General features: G+C 34.2%; 3 protein-coding genes across 3 annotated transcripts; 2 read left to right on the top strand and 1 right to left on the bottom strand.

Annotated features, from left to right (window-relative positions):
* The first annotated feature begins 1140 nt into the window (after positions 1–1140).
* LOC133335354 (DDB1- and CUL4-associated factor 8) lies at positions 1141–4565 on the top strand. Its single transcript, XM_061543636.1, has 8 exons — positions 1141–1265; positions 1356–1821; positions 2044–2406; positions 2532–3473; positions 3606–3748; positions 3811–3955; positions 4122–4214; positions 4272–4565. The coding sequence occupies exons 1-8, from the start codon at positions 1141–1143 to the stop codon at positions 4554–4556; spliced, it is 2562 nt and encodes an 853-aa protein (XP_061399620.1). The 3' UTR covers positions 4557–4565.
* A 1474-nt stretch (positions 4566–6039) lies between these two features.
* LOC133335353 (uncharacterized) lies at positions 6040–8655 on the top strand. The gene is made up of 8 exons (XM_061543635.1): positions 6040–6285; positions 6476–6811; positions 6877–7082; positions 7142–7318; positions 7384–7530; positions 7708–7848; positions 7916–8038; positions 8530–8655. Exons 1-8 carry the CDS (start codon positions 6040–6042, stop codon positions 8630–8632), a joined length of 1479 nt encoding a protein of 492 aa, XP_061399619.1. The 3' UTR covers positions 8633–8655.
* Positions 8656–10554: 1899 nt separating this feature from the next.
* On the bottom strand, positions 10555–13205 carry LOC133335375 (ankyrin-2). The gene is made up of 6 exons (XM_061543654.1): positions 13000–13205; positions 12520–12936; positions 12216–12459; positions 11927–12080; positions 11583–11862; positions 10555–11473 (listed from the first exon to the last, which is right to left on the bottom strand). The coding sequence occupies exons 1-6, from the start codon at positions 13174–13176 to the stop codon at positions 10562–10564; spliced, it is 2184 nt and encodes a 727-aa protein (XP_061399638.1). The 5' UTR covers positions 13177–13205; the 3' UTR covers positions 10555–10561.
* Positions 13206–16908: the final 3703 nt, after the last annotated feature.

Raw genomic sequence — 16908 nt, 5'->3', positions numbered from 1 at the left:
TACTGAGTAATTTTTACTCAGTAAGTTATCGGACATACCTAGTCTTCGAAGAAGAAAATTATTACATATTTAGTATTATCTGCTATTTTCCAATTTATTATTTATTGTTCGTTTGAAATATTTTACCAAGTCATTAAGTATAGAATGCTCCCGTAACAAAAAACTGATAAAACTTTTAAATTTTGAATTTTAAAATTAAACCGCTACAACCAGAATGTTCGTGTTTAGCGTTTTTTTTTTTTTTTTGTTATCGCGTTACGGCACGAAATCATCTTCAAGCGTTTGTGTTGTCATTTCCTTGTGGTAGTTGTATTTTCGGCTACACATAGCGCGAAGAAAGGCTCAACGAATCCATTCTGCTTACCCGTTACTCAACACACAATGTCGATCTATAGAACCCTACATCACGCACCATAGTATGCGTGTGACCTGTGAGTGTATGTGTGTTTGTAAACAATACGGCGGTTCTCATCTAGTCTCCGTCCCACCTCATTCGTAAACTTTCGGTTATACCATTTTGAATTCATCTTTATCGGCCATTTTGTCTTCTCCTCCCATTCGTAGCAGGCGGAACGTTTTTCAATTGTTCCTCAGTCAATTGCTTGCAATCGAATCAAATTGTTTGTGTGGATATTGTTTTCGCAATTAAAGGAAATAAAAATTATTGTTGGCAATTTTCTGAGGTGTTGTAAAGTATGTTCAGGGTCGAGAATGAAAGATGTAAAAAAGAATATTCATAAAATGCCCATGTAATTTGAATAATTCGATTTTTTCTTATACGTTTCTTGATTGACGGATTCATGGCCTATAAATAAGGTCACCAAGGGAGACCAGCTGATTATCGATACCTCTCAAGTTTGCTGTCAAAATGCATTATTGTGAATTGACTTCCACTATGAAAACGTAAACAAAGTAGAAATTTTTTGACATTAGACTTGAGAAAAAACAGCTGTTTTCCGATTTCGATTGCTATCTTGGTGACCTTATTAATAGATCTTGGACGGATTCATTTTGTGGTCGAATTAGGAAACCGAACCGAAATCAATCGATTATTTGGCATTTCGAAGTTAAGCAAGAACCAATATTACCTACGGTCGTGACGTTTTAAGAGGAAAATATTTTTCAATATCGAAAAGAGGAATGGATGAAAAGGTAGAGGCCCCAAATGGTGGTGGAACAGCAGCCAAACGCATTCGATCTAGTGAGGATCTAAAGAAGGGCGACAAAGATTTGGCCTCGTCCAGCTGCAGTAGTGGCCAGCATAGGTATATTTTGGCATAGAATAATTGTGTTTTACATTTTATTGATTTAATTGCATTTTGCTTGTTCTTGTTTGTTTTTGCTGTCGCTTGCAGCCCATACGATAATCAAGAGACGAATGTGAGTGCATGCAGCAACAACAGCATTGTCTCGAACAACAATAACAACAACAGCGATAGTGGTCTCAGTTCTAAAATGGAAGAATCATCATTTGGCGATATGGATTCCATGATGATGACAATAGATTCTGTAAAAGCTGATGATGAAGAATTGGATACTTCGGCCATAGCTGCCGCTAATACTAGTAGTCCACAGGAAGAGAGCATGGAAAGTCTGATTGGAACTGCTGCCACAGGAACAGCTGATGCTGACATTGCTTGTTCATCATCGAATCTTATTAAACGCTCGAAACGTAATCGATCTCGCAACTATCGTAAAACCGGTCGTTCCACATCCACATCTTCCGAAGATAATGAGGCCGATTGTAAACGTTCTCAAACCAATGATCCAGAGTCTATAATGGCAACAGAAACTTCGTCAGCTCATGATATTAAGTCGGAGGTAAGGAAATGCGAAGAGAAATTATATCGAAGCAGAAAATAAAGGAAAGGACTTTAAGGGTTGTTGCTGAAAATGACACACATAGACAAGATAATTAATTGTTCCATACAGAATTGTTAGAAAATTATGTGAATGTTATGTTTATTAACGTGACTGATTTGTATTGGGTCTAGAGGTGAATTTTCAAAAGTTTACTTTTATGGCTCTTCTTTGTCTTTTTAGGAACCTATTGTTCCAGCTCCATCCACAATTACCGATAACATCACTCAAGAGGAAAGTATGGAAAGTTTAGCTGACAATGAAGAAAGCACTGCTGGCGTCACTGCGGCCGAGGTTGAAAAGCCATGCACATCATCAAATATTATTAAACGTTCCAAACGGAATCGCTCCCGTAATTATCGTACTGCTGAACGTTCAACCTCCACATCATCATCAACGTCGTCGTCATCCTCTTCTCCAGCATCTACACAGGTTGTGGAAGGAGAACGAGCGCGTAATATAGAACCCGCAGAAAATGAGAACAATGACGCAGATGTTAATATGGCAGATCGGGCACTATCCCCAGTTTCAAGTGATTCATCAGAGGTAAATATAATAGACCGAACGATTTGGGACCAGTAATCTTTTCATTTTAATACAATTCCTTTTTATAGAACATATATTTTGTTATCGTTTTAATTAATTGACAGTTTTCTTTCGGTTTCTTACAGGACTATATGCCACCCAATTTTGTTGTTCCTCCGGAAGAAGCAGATGAAGATGATGATGATAGCGATGACGACGATGATGATACAGACTTTTTGCCCACTCTATTTGGCGATAGATATAGTTCAGATTATGCCTCTCCAGATTCAGCCGATTCGGCACTTATTAAAGAGAAAGATGAAGAGGTTAACAAATTATTGAATAAACAGAAACCTTCATATACTTGGAGTGCAGCCTATGAGCTAATGCGTCGAGAACATGGCCTTGGCGGAGATGGTAGAACATCATTGCGCAACGGTTTTACTTATGGTTTTAATAATCGTTTCTATGCCTCACGTCATGTGGTGGAACGCATGAAACTTTCACATGTTCTAAGGAAACATAATGGCTGCGTCAACTGTTTAAATTTCAACAAGTCGGGAGATCTCTTAGTAACGGGTTCTGATGATGCCCGGCTCATTGTATGGGATTGGGCTGGCAATAAGGTTAAACATATATGGAAATCTGGTCACAGTTCCAATATATTTCAATCGAAATTTGTGCCAACGTCCTCATTTATTGATATAATATCAGCAGCTCGCGATGGCCGGGTTAGACGTTCCATTGTACCCTCATCCGGTGGTAAAGTACAAACTTCCAATCTATATATACATCGTGGACCAGTCCATAAGCTAGTAATATGTCCAGATAATCCTTCGGAAATAATAAGTGTTGGCGAAGATGGTTTCATTTGTAGCAAAGATCTACGTGAAGAATATCATAAAATCGATTTGTTGCAAGTCATGTCGCATGTAAAGAAATCGCGTAAAGTGCGCTTATTTAGTATATCGCATCACCCATTTGCGCCGGAAATTTGTGTCAGCGGCAGTGATAATTATGTGCGCGTCTACGATAAGAGATCGATGAAGGATCCAGTTCACACAATGTGTCCTGAACACATACTTGAAGTGAGTTGGTAAATGGTATTACATTTAGAATTGATATACTCGCAAAAATGCTTGCTTTCAAATATCATATCATCTGCTTTCATACATATAGTTTATTTGTGTTAATTTATATTTAATTATATACCTTTCCAGGCATGTACACCAAGCGTTACCTGTTGTGTTTATAATTATACTGGCACTGAAATTTTGGCCTCTTACAGCGAGGAAAACATTTATTTGTTTAATAATAAAAATTATGTGGATGGAGAATACCTACATTGCTACAAGGGACATTAGTAAGTTTTCGAAAAAGGTTAAAATATGTGTACTTTTGCAAACAATTTTATTCCTTTTTTAGTAACCAAAAGACCATAAAAGGTGTGAATTTCTTTGGACCCAATTGCGAGTATGTTATTAGCGGCAGTGATTGCGGTAATATATTTTATTGGGATAAAAATACCGAGGCAATACTTAATTTTATGCCTGGCGACACGGCTGGGGTGGTAAGTATTTGAAGTGTTTAACATTTTATATTGTTTATTTTGTAAAATTATAAAAAATATTGTTATTTGCAAATTATCTGTAAAAGAAAACAACCAAGTTTTAACTCTTCGACTGAACAAAAATGTCATGTATAGTCTAAAACACGTCATTCTTATTTCCCTATAGGTTAATTGTCTTGAACCTCACCCAACAACCCCCATCCTTGCAACATCAGGTTTGGATCATCACATTAAAATATGGACTCCAAGTGCTGAAAAGGTAAACAACGTCAAATACGTTTCCAACATTTTATATCATTGTGTCTATCTTTTCCAGCATCCTCCCGATCTAACCAAACTTACACATTGTGTACGTCGCAATCTACGACGCACTGTGATAGAGGAAGCAATTCAGTTTGATTATGATCAATTGCAATATTTCATTAGACAAACTCTCTGCCGTCACAGACGACGAAATCGTGAACGTAACAATGATGATGAAGATGATAGCGATGATTCACCTTCATCCTTGGTTGAATTAGCAACCGATAATGATGACTCTGACGACGATGATGATGAAGATGTTTCAAATCTACAGCGCCTAAATTGTGGTACTCAATAAAAAACAACAAACACACAATTGCACTTGCCATAGATTTTTTAAAGGAGAACATTTGTATGAGACTTTGTTTTATTTTTCTCCTTTTTCTAGTGCGTTGATGTCTCTTTTTTGTTTATTGGCAAACAATTGGTGTAAATTGTAATGTCTTTTATTCTTTTGTGTTGCGTATAAACAAAAATATTTTGCAGCTTTAACAACATTAATAATAACAACAACATGAATGTCCTTTTATTTACGTTATATTTTATTCTCTTAGATCCCTAAGCAAGTTCTCTTTATATTCAAATTATTAATTTAGCTATCCCTTGTCTAATTATAAATCTTTTATTCATTCATTTGTAAGGATATTCATCTTTAAGACGGATATTCAAAGTTTCAACCGATTTTTAGACAACTATCTTAGTTTCGGGTTTAGTAACAAAACAAAAACAACTACAAACCATATAATAATTGAAAATAAACACGAAACATATAAATTTAGATTTTTAAATCGGTTATCTGTTAAACAAAAAACAAATATATATTTATTTATGAATTTATAAAATAATTGAATTGGATTAATAAAATGTTATATTATCATAATTGGCTTGATGTTTAGGAATTATTTCGTTGAGGAAGACATTTTGGTAAGTATTACTGCTAATCTAAGTGAATTAAAATTAGGTGTTGTTACAGATTTTCATTAACATAGCTTCAACCCAAGGCTAATCAGGAAATATATACTTTACAACCAAGTGTCTTTGGTCAAATTCAAACAATTTGCAGTGGTTTTAAAAATGTCCGTATGTGTGTTTGGCTGATAACTCTGAAAGGTCCCAAATTTGCAACAATCTCAGCGACGTAAACTATTATGTGGTATAAGGGTATCCGTTTCCACGACAGAGGATCTACGATCCGAAACGACCCGAGTCTTACTCGGCCAAGGTCTGTCACCTTAGCCCATTGTGTGAAAGCAATAGGGCTGCTACAACAACAACGTAAACTATCGCCCCCTCTACTTGTAGAATTTCTACTATAATATGTTCTATATTAGGAAGACACCACACTTATTATACCATGCGAATGAAGTATCCAATGAGTTCCTAATTAAATTTAACCAATTCTACATCAATCCCTAATATGTGTCATATCGGTCTATTCCTTCTAATATCTCGAATATAATCCATTTTCAAACCTACAATCAGCTAACATAGTCAATATAACTACATAATTTTAAATATTCCTGATTATACTGTTCATCATCACTCTACTTAAAAATTCTCTTTAATAAAAACTAACTATGTAGTAGGCTTAGATAATAAGGTTTCATTTTTTTCATGACAAAAAAATAGTTAAAATTTTTTCACTAACTCGAACAGATGTTCTAAAATTCTTCCTCAACTATTATTACTATTATTGTGCAATAGCTGTCCATTCATCCATCTACATACACATATAAACTCCCGAGTTGATACAGCATTAATCCATAAGACGTTCTCCCAAAATGGAAGGTGAAAACGGTGATATTTTGTTAACAAAAAATTCTGCGGATTTGGAAGAAAACTCCAATACTGAAAATGACAATTCTGTGAAACCGTTAACTCATTCGACACCAGTTGTTCTTAATGGTGGTTTTAATACCGATGAATTTCTAGCCCGTATAAATATGAATTCCAAAATTAATAACATTTTGAGGTCGCCACCAAAAACTCCGACTGGCATAAGGCAACGTTCGGTATACACCACATCGGTAAGTACCGAGTCTTGAGTTGTAGGTTGGGATAATGGTATATTTATATTTAATATATAAATTAAGTAATATGTTCCTTGCTCTATTTCCTGGCATATGTATTCCGTTTGATTATTAATTAAAACAGAATACTCATAAATATATTGTCATGTCTTCTTAGCCAATTAAATTATTTTGTATTGTTTTCCAGTCTCAATTTAATGCCGGTGCTGCTCCATTTGTCTCGCAACAACAGCATCATCATCAACGCAATGCTGAATCAACAGCTAGCATGGCATCTTTTGATATGGGACCTAGAGACACATCAACTCCGACTGGTCACATGGTTTCCCGACAATTACCTCTAACAATGTCACCACATCCTTATTGCAGTGCAGGTGCCGGTGGTGGGGGTGGAGGTTATGATTCTCCTATAACCAGTCGTTCGAACATTTCACGCAATAGTACATATTTATACAATACCCGTTATCCTTTTGTGGCTCATCCATCACCAATCTATGAATGTGAAAGTGATGCATATCGTATGGTAAGTTAAAGGAAAAAGTTAAAGGAATTAAAACTTGTAATTGTAATATTATTTACTTCCGTCAGCCTCCTAGCATGTCACCTCAACATCATGCCCAGCAATTACCCCAACCAATGCCACCGCCACCATTTGTTTTGGCCCGCTTGAACAGCAATCATCATCGGGCTGTTGAGTACGAACATCCAACCCCACCGACTGTACCCTGCACTGGTGCTGGTCCCATCGCCATGACAAATGGTACAATTCAGCTACGTTTACGTGATGGTATACGGTAAGTACTACCATCTGAAATATATGTTGTGTTGTTTTTCAAATATCCAAATGTTCCAGCATCGATATGACCTTGGATAAGGCAGTTCGTGTACTAAATCAACGTAGCATGGTAGCCATCGGTCTGTCTAGCAATAGTAATAGCTCTGCCCTCATACATCCCAATGGGCGTGTGCTGCAAAGTGGCACAAAAGTAGAGCTGGTAACATATGATGGCATGAAAACTAATAATTATGTGTAAGTTTGAATTTAATCCAAAATCGGACTAAAATAGCTTATATGAATATTTTATTCGCCTTTAGACGCTATGCAAAAATGTGGTATAAGGGCGTCAGTTTCACCAGCGAAACCTGTGCCTTAATATATTTGGTTGATACTGCTGGAACACGCACAACTACAGATACATTTACCGATCTAACTAAGGACTATACTCTGACCGTGTTCTATGAGTAAGTTTGAAAATATAAAAATCTTTATGTTATTATCTAAAAAAGTTTTTTCATATTTCACAAAAAGTCTCTCTATGTGGAATTTTCTTCATGGAGTAGTAAAAAATCTGCACAACTTCTACTTTATGTAGACCTTCGAAATAATTCTAATAATCTATAAATTTGCTTATTTGTCAGCAATTCACGTCATGGTCCATCATATGTCCAAGCGGCAAATGAGGTTATACAAAATGCCACATACTCTTGTACCGACGATGGAACCGAAACTTATGACATCAATGGTTTCCGTATTACTCAGGCTGCAGATGGCTTAGTCAAGTAGGCGAAAGTCCACTCACAATTTACTTATTGAAAAATGAATAACGTTTGTTGTTCTTTCTTTTAGATTAACTCGTACTCACAATAAGTGTTTAATACGCACAAGTCCTGGCAATGGATCGGCAACTTTGACAACAATGGGCATACATTGTACAGCATCCTTGGGAAAAACTTCACATTTATTTGTAAGGTAAGGTGAAATATGATTATAGGATTAATTAAATTACTCAAAAAATTCGATAGGTATTTAAAAAAGAAAAAAAATAAAGAATTATAAATAATTTTTTGAAAAAATATTTGAATCACTTTATTCCATTTTAAAATAAAAGATGTAAAAACACATATATTCTTTAAAGTGAAATGGAGTAGTTTCCACCATTGAAAACCATCGCATATCCAACCATCACAATTAAAAAAATGTTTTAATAAATATTTTAAATTTTTAATGACAAATATTCTTACACCAAGTAAAGAAGTGGTAGTCGGTGTATCTGTCCTCAACGCCAATATATATCGTAATAATAAAAATCTATAAAACATATAGGCTTATGCAATAAAAAATAAAAAATATTAAACACAATTAGATGTTTCGTAAAATATTTGTATAAAAATTCACGATTTTTGCTTAAATCCTCCTTTCTAATCTTCATTTCTACTTTCTTCTTCTATCTCATGTAATAGGCGCAATGAAAAACGTATGCATTTTGATGGTTCCAGTTTTATTGTCCGCAATGCTGGACATTCGGCTGGCTTTAATGAAGATAATTTATTAATTGTTTATTAACAACGTTAGTGTTTACAAAAACGAAAGCTGAATCCGATTTCTTCGAATCAATGGGATACATGTTAAATATTTAATATTTTATTTTTAATAATCCAAAATTAACGGTTTAGTTTGTGAAATAATTCTCTCAGTTGCAGCAATCCACATCCATGACAAAATTTTATTTTTTTTATTTCTTCAAAGTCTATGAGAATAAAAAACGATTACCGTAAAATAAATAAAAAAGGATAACATCACGAAAAAGAGCTTAATTGTAATGAGAACGTGAGTGAGTCTTGATGAGTTGTCCTGTTACCTGTAAAGGTTTATTGTCCATCGAAACGAATGATCGAATGTCCAGTATCAATATTTGAGAACGTGAACTCAGAATGTTTTGATCCTATTAATATTAGTACTAGGTTCTTTAATTAATAACTGTTATGAATTTATGAGCCATTTTTATTTTAAATTGTTTATTTGTATCACCATTCGATATGTTATGAAGTCAAAGAAACCAAATTTGTAAAGTGTTATTATAGTCAATAAATTGTTGTTATTCAAAACATATGAAAATATTATTTTTTAATTAGCTAACAAGACCCGATAATTGTGAAATGTTACAAAAACTGGAAAAATCTTTCGCCATATATATTAGTAATACTTATCAAATATTTTAATTAGTAACTAAATGCAGCTTTGCATTCCATTTTCTAATAAACAATTTGATGTGCGACTACTTGTTACTGTTCTTAATCTTGTTCTAATAGCTTAAAATTTAGTGGTAATAACACTCTATTTTCGTCGAATCCAAAACAAATTAGGTACGAATATGTATTTAGTTATAATCAAGTTTAATATCTTTAAAACTTTTTGCCTTACCAATACGGACCCACATTGAAAACCATTCAAACCATTCAGATATAATTTCGTAAGTTATTCTTTTATTTTGTGTAAACATGTTCACACATGAATGTAATATGGATTTAGTTTTTGTCTATTTTCTTGAATATTTCTTTCCATCCACTTTGCTTTTGCTTTAACAGGAACAATATATTTAACAATAATTATTATATGAATTAATATATATATGGCTTAAACTGTTGTTGTTGTATTTGTAATATATATTTGTAAAATATTTTCTTTTTGGCAAATAGAATGCATTTAAGTATGTGTGTATATGTTTTGTATGTACGAGTGAATGAATTAATGATTTGTATGTCATTTGTTCTTCGTCTTATTTGGGGATGGTTGAAATAAGTGCGTTTCATTCAGTCGAAGAAGAAACAGAGAGCTTAAATACAATTCAAATACATTTGTTGTTATAGATGTTGTTATTGTTGCTTTGTTATATTGTTAAAAAGATAAATAACATCGAAAATATTGTTGTTAACTTTCTTTGTTTTTGTAATTTACAGACACTGATTTATTCGTATTGTGAGCACATTAAATTTTATTTATTTATTTTTTTTAATCTTTTAAATTTGCCCTGATTTGCTAAATTCAGTTCAATAAAATGTTTTGAGTTTACAAACGATTTCTAGGCTAAGATCAAACCCTACTTTTTGCAAGAATTCGACTAGCAAAAATATTTCTAACGAAGCAAGCCATAAGCTGTCAACAGTGTTCTTTCGTAGATCTCAGTATTCAAATGGTTCGGAATCAAACACATGAATGTGTTAAAGTTCCGACGACATTCAAACATATCTGCTTACTTAGCGTCTGAATCCTGTCCGGAACCAATCAATTGTCAAACCTTAATCTTTGCTAAAATTGAATTCACATAGTCACATGCTTGACTAATCGTTTCAATATTCCAAAAAATACTTTAATGTAATCTACTAATGTCAGTCCATAGAATTGTATAAATGTCTAACAAAACAATATTTAGCAATATTGTTGTTGTGGTTGCAATTATTCAATAACATACCTAATGACACGTATGTCCCTCCCTTACTTATCAAAATTCAGCACATAATCCTTAAGCAACCCGGGTAATTTAAGTTTATTTACATTTTGAGCTAATTTACGATTAAGCGATTCGTAAATGGCAAGACGAGACAATTGTTTCAGACTGCGAGGTTTACGATATAACGACGAAATGACAGCAATTAATTGTTCCGTTTTTTTACTTGGAACTTGAGCTACGTAAAAATTGTGCAAAGACTTGAGACAATTGTACAGGGTGTCATGCTGCATGGTAGCATAGAAGAGTAAAATAATACGGGTAAATGTTCGATCTGGATCGTTGAGTATGAAATCTTTTTTTGTGATCAACACAATGTAATAGAATAATAAATAACGAGAATTTGTGCGAAATGAGTTACGGAATGAGGTATCACCGAGAGATTGTCGTGTTGCCGTCGTTTCACCAACGGACGAATTACCATTTGTGTTGCCACTACTCGCCACGGTACCAGCCCCGCCAGTACTTGTACTTTCCGCTGTGGAACCGGTCAAGCCTAAGGCATCTCCAAAGCGTGCAATTTCATTGGAATAGATGGCACCACCAGTGGTCATATTACTTAATACTATATTTGGATCAGCTCCATATTGTATGAGTGTCAGGGTTAGATCGTGTATACGGTTTAAATCACTGACATCGCGTACATTTCGTACCATATCCATGACTGCTTGCAATATATTCTGATATGTTTGATTGCAATCGAGTCCGTGTTGTAGAAGTAGCAGGAGTATATTTTTAATAAAATCGAAATTTGTTTGCCTTAAGGTGTCACTGCTTAGTGTGAAATTTTCACTAACGGTGAAGACCAACACCTGCAGTGGTGTTAGATTGTGGTGATAAGAACAATTTGGATTTGCGCCATGTTGCAGCAATATCCGTATACAATTTACAAAGCAAACCTGAAAAAGAGAATAACATTTTCAATACAAGTTTTTACATAAGGTACAAAAATAAAATAAGAATAATATCATTGAATAACAATCGATCGATTTGAATGTATATTCTTACCTTCATTGAATGAGTATAATGTTGCAGGGTATCTTTGTTAATTAATGGTATCAGCAGAACCATAATTGGTACAGAACCATCACGACCCACAATATTTGGATCACTATCTTCGATCATCATGCTAAGTAGCTCAAAGCAAACATCCATATCACGAATGTGACGAAAGACGCAAGCCAATGCACTATTGCCAGCTTGATTTATTGAGTTTTTGGCGCCATGTTGTAGCAAGAATCTAACTAAATGCAATACATCCCATTTGCTCCATTTATCATAACCATATCTGTTGATAAATAATTAAGAATTTGTAAATCTTATTTCAAAAACTTCTGAACAACATATTTTACCTTGCCTCCTCTAGGGCATAGCGTACAATCAGGGAATGTAATGGTGTATTACCCAAGACATCTGGTTCGTTGATTAATTCCTTACAACCTCTTTCCAGTAATATTCTCAACATACTTAAAGTATCTTCGGCAGATTTTCTTGCAATGAATATCACTACAAAATAGAACAGGAATATATAAACAAATAAAATACATTTCCGTGTATGCTTAAAGGAGTGAATTAACCCGTCACCGTGGGAATTATTTCAATGAAATATACTCGTATTCAAAAACTACACATTTTACTTACCCATATGCAGTAGAGTAAATTGTTGAGTACATGTTCGTACAGTGGTAACTGCGCCATGTTGTATTAACAATTCCAAAAATCTCATATCGTGTAACACTGCATGATGTATGGGATAATATTCATCTTTGATTAGATTTATTTCATCGGAACGCGTTACCACCAATTGTTGTACACAATTCCAGGCTCCACGTTCACAGGCCATATGAAGTAAATGAAACACTGGACGTTTAGATCGAAATGGTATCTATATAAAATTTACCATTAATAAGATATTTTTTTTTAGATTTCAATTCGTCACTCTCACCCATGGATCATCCAGTTTTTGTACCAATATATTTAGCACATTAATTTGATCGCCATCAATGGCATAACAAATGGCATTTTGTAACTTTGAATTATCAAAGTTACGTTCTCTAAATTCGACATCTTCATAATGATTGTTGGCATTGCACTGGAAGAGTTCGCAGTTGGTTGAATGTGAACCGGGAAAACACATGCGTGAATCACATTCGATGCGGGCACCATATTTTAGTAAAAGCTCTACACATGATTCATGGCCCTTGAGACAGGCAATATGCAGTGGCAGGGAACATGGACTGCGGTTTACATCTGGCCTATGGCGCTGCAAAAGCCATTTTGTCAATTCGACATGATTAAGGCCTACAGCTCGTTGTAGTATATTGAAACCACAATCGTCGTGTATAACTAAAATATTTTCGTTCTGAAAAAATATAAGAATATTTATTATGTTAAGATTCTATACATACATATGTATACACCTTACCTTTGGAATTTCTAACAACAAGGATTCTAATGGTTGTATGGAGATTTTCGGATTAGCCCTTAAAATTTCAAATAGTGTTGTGATTTTCTCTGTAGTTTCTTTCGAAACTTTATGACCATCACGATGTGACAGCAATGCTGATCCAGAACGGAAAATCTGGCTTACGGATCCACCCATTTTCCGGTACAAATTATACTTGAGGGGAATGTAAGGATGTCGTTTTATCCAATATCAAAATCCTATGATATCTGCTTCTATGATGTTTGATGAATAACTGCACCACACCGCGGAGGATTTATATACTAAATCCAATGTTTTTCTTCAAGGACCTTTAGTCCTCTTTTATTTAAACCTTAACCAATTATGAGCGATACGAAAATCATTGTAAAGATTCGTATGGTACCTAGGAAAGAAAGGATGAGATTTTATATTATTACAGTACTTTGTAAAATTATCAATGTGAGCTTATCGATTCTTTGTTCAAAGCAAGGAAAATTTCCTAAATTCGTTCGTTCATTACAAAGGAATTACAAGAAGAAGCATTTTCACTGTGTATTGTTTTTTCGCCGTATAAGAAAAAATCGAATTATTCAAATTACATGGGCATTTTATGAATATTCTTTTTTACATCTTTCATTCTCGACCCTGAACATACTTTACAACACCTCAGAAAATTGCCAACAATAATTTTTATTTCCTTTAATTGCGACAATTGACTGAGGAAAAATTGAAAAACGTTCCGCCTGCTACGAATGGGAGGAGAAGACAAAATGGCCGATAAAGATGAATTCAAAATGGTATAACCGAAAGTTTACGAATGAGGTGGGGTGGAGACTAAATGGATGGAAACCGTGTTGTTTACGAATGAGGTTTAGACAAAAATGTCAAAAATGGAACGAAAGAAAATTGAAAAACGTTCCGCCTGCTACGAATGGGAGGAGAAGACAAAATGGCCGATAAAGATGAATTCAAAATGGTATAACCGAAAGTTTACGAATGAGGTGGGACGGAGACTAAATGGAAATGGTTCAATGAAACTATTCACTGTGTGAACGGATCGCAATAGTCGTCGTGCTATCCACTGTAAAATGATTACTCGTTTATTGTAGTGTAGTTTCATTGGTTCTTCACCCAGCTGTTAGTGTAAACCCCTAAAAGTCACATAACGTAGTAGGGCATTCATTTTCAAAATAAACTTTAAAACAGCTGATATACATATTTTGAAAATCAGCAAAAAATCGTAAATCAGGTATCTCAATAAAACATATTTTGCAAGCCTTTGGGTAAAGGAACAACAATAAAGTATTTGGTATTTATGTTTGTACAAAAATAGCGATTACTGTTGATAATAGCGTTTACAGTTCATAATGGTCCCTTTATAAACAGTAAAGGATATTCAGCCGCGCTGAAAAAAGTTTGTACACAGTACAAGCTCTTCAGCCGCGCTAAACATAAAAGTTTACATTCACTAAACTCTATCCAGCCACATGCAATAAATGATATTTAGCCGCGCTGAATAATAATTTTTATTACATTCCACGCAATTCAGCCGTTTACTTACAGTAAACGGTATTCAGACGTGCTGAATAAAAGTTTGTATACAGTACACTCTCTTCAGTCGAGCTAAATATAAATTCTCAGACAGTAAAGCAGCGCTGAATAACATTTTAATTACAGTAAACACCATTCATCCAAGCTGAATCAGCAAACCCTATTCAGCCACACCGAATAGAAATTTTGTTGCGGTGAATTTAAGTTCCCATGCAATAAATAAAATTTAGCTGTGCTGAATAAAATCTTTTATTACATTACCTTTGTTCAGAATACAATTTTACTTACAGTAAACGCTACTCAGCCTTGCTTAATAGCTGTTTACAGACATAGCCATGCTGAATAAAAGTTTATATTAGTTAAAGGCTCTTCGGCCAATTTTAATGGAGGTTTATATAGTAGAAAACGTAATTCAGCCATTGTGAATAGAACTTTACATGCTATTTAGAAAAGCTGAATAGATGTTTAATTACATAAAATGATATTCAGCCGTGCTGAATAAAAAGTTAGATGCAGTCAACGTTATTCAGCCAGGCCAAATACAAATTTATATACAGTATACGATTTTGATCCTAGCTGTAAAAGTATTTACTGCTAATCATCGGATAAATGTTTCAATGCAGTAAGCGGTCACGTTAAGTCACGCTGAATACAAGTTTACTAGTAGTTTCCTTCTTATTCAATTCAGCCTGTCAAAATTGTAGTTTTCCAAATGTAAACTCTATACGTAATTATAGTAAAAAAATCTATTTAGCAAGACTGAATATTGTAGGGTAAAAGTTATTTACTTATATATTAACCCTACAACTGTTACAAGACCTTTAAGCATTACATTCTGCTCTTTTATGCAATTCTCTTTTTTACAACATTAACATTTTATTAAATGGTATGGCAATAATAATAAATTTTAAATAAGTTCATTTTTGAATAACAAATTATGTTATGTTGTTAAAAATTTAACAACAATTTAAAAAACCCTACAACACAATCTTCTTCCCTTTAAATAAACACAAAGAGTATTTTACATGCTTACATTACCAACAATGCGAAACAAACAAAATAGAGAATAAGAGAAACCCCCTCCGTCAATGTTGGAATATTTAAGAGCTTTGCAATGACCCCCACAACAAGAGTTGGAGAGCGCCAATAGGCCTGGTTGGCATTGTTTGGCTATTTATTTGGGGAGCGCGATTGCGAACGAAGAGAGTTCGCTATGAGTGCAATAATTTCTGTGTGTTTTGTGATGAACTTGATGATGATGACGATTATGATGATGTGGTTTGTTGTAAGCTTCCATGTGAGCGGCATGTTTCGACGTTTAGTTAGTTTAGTCTACCGCGGACTTTTGTATCGAACGGTTGTTTTTCGAAAACAGAAATCGAAGCATAGCAAATAATTTTTTTTGTAGAAAAAAAATTAAACAAACGGCAAAATAGCGTGTAGTGCGTTGTTTGGGAAATAATTCAAACAAAAATTATTTGAAAATCGGAAATTGTTTATGCGCATAACAACAAAAGTTAACAACAACAATACCACCACCCATCTAAGGTGGAGGCGCCAAAAATTTGTGGATTTAAAAAAGTGCAATTTTGAAAAAAATAAACTGGGAATTGGATTAAATCCCATTAAAGTTCAGCCAACTTTACTGCCTAAAAAACAACATTTTGTGTTCATTAAAAAAATTTTTTTTTTTTGTTGACAAAAAAGCCAAATTAGCCTTAAGAATAAATAAAAAATAATAACAAAAATCCCCAATAAATGCCTTTAAAAAAATAAACAAACAAATATCTAAATAATATTCCGCCAGCAATCCTTAACTGCCTTACCGAAAATATAAGTCTGTGACAAATAAATTCAAGTGATATTTTTACAAAAAAAAAAAAGTAAAAAAGAAACCAAAAAAATTATTAACTCCCGTTATTTGAGGGTCCAGAAAGAAAGCAGCCCTCCTCGAAACGTCATCGTCAGTGGCAGCAATTGCAAAATCTATTGGTGTAGTGCTCTTGCTGCTGGCCGCTATTATGCGATAATTTTTGTAAATACAAGTTACGTTATCCCCCAAAACAAACAGCAACAACAATAAAAAAGCAATTCAATTCGAATCAAACCAAACAAACCCCAACACACCAAACTTACTCTTCTTTCTTCCTTGTTGGTGGGGAGTTAATTGTTGGATGTACTAACTCACGCTCTTTCTCTCTCGCAACCATAAACAATTGACATCGAGCGCCAACCAAACTTGCATTGCATCGAACACGGATACTTTTACTCTGGTGCAGCACGATAACAAAGCAAAAAAAAAAACAACAACAATAAAATCGCACGGCATTCGTTAATGATCATCGGGTTTTGCTGCAA

Source organism: Musca vetustissima, unplaced genomic scaffold, assembly GCF_032173495.1.
Source record: "Musca vetustissima isolate MV318-11 ecotype Yass unplaced genomic scaffold, APGP_CSIRO_Mvet_v1 utg7685, whole genome shotgun sequence".
Lineage (NCBI taxonomy): Eukaryota > Metazoa > Arthropoda > Insecta > Diptera > Muscidae > Musca > Musca vetustissima.
The sequence above is the reverse complement of the archived record's forward strand: the minus strand, read 5'-3'. Positions and strand labels throughout refer to the sequence as shown.

Excerpts from the sequence above, each read along its gene's own strand:
- LOC133335354 (XM_061543636.1), top strand. The coding sequence starts at position 1,141 with ATGGATGAAAAGGTAGAGGCCCCAAATGGTGGTGGAACAGCAGCCAAA. Across the intron at positions 1,822-2,043 it reads CTCATGATATTAAGTCGGAG|GAACCTATTGTTCCAGCTCC; the intron begins GTAAGGAAATGC and ends TTGTCTTTTTAG. Across the intron at positions 2,407-2,531 it reads TTTCAAGTGATTCATCAGAG|GACTATATGCCACCCAATTT; the intron begins GTAAATATAATA and ends GGTTTCTTACAG.
- LOC133335353 (XM_061543635.1), top strand. The coding sequence starts at position 6,040 with ATGGAAGGTGAAAACGGTGATATTTTGTTAACAAAAAATTCTGCGGAT. Across the intron at positions 7,083-7,141 it reads CGTTTACGTGATGGTATACG|CATCGATATGACCTTGGATA; the intron begins GTAAGTACTACC and ends CAAATGTTCCAG. Across the intron at positions 7,531-7,707 it reads ACTCTGACCGTGTTCTATGA|CAATTCACGTCATGGTCCAT; the intron begins GTAAGTTTGAAA and ends CTTATTTGTCAG.
- LOC133335375 (XM_061543654.1), bottom strand. The coding sequence starts at position 13,176 with ATGGGTGGATCCGTAAGCCAGATTTTCCGTTCTGGATCAGCATTGCTG. Across the intron at positions 12,460-12,519 it reads AAAAACTGGATGATCCATGG|ATACCATTTCGATCTAAACG; the intron begins GTGAGAGTGACG and ends AATTTTATATAG. Across the intron at positions 12,081-12,215 it reads ATTTACTCTACTGCATATGG|TGATATTCATTGCAAGAAAA; the intron begins GTAAGTAAAATG and ends TCTATTTTGTAG.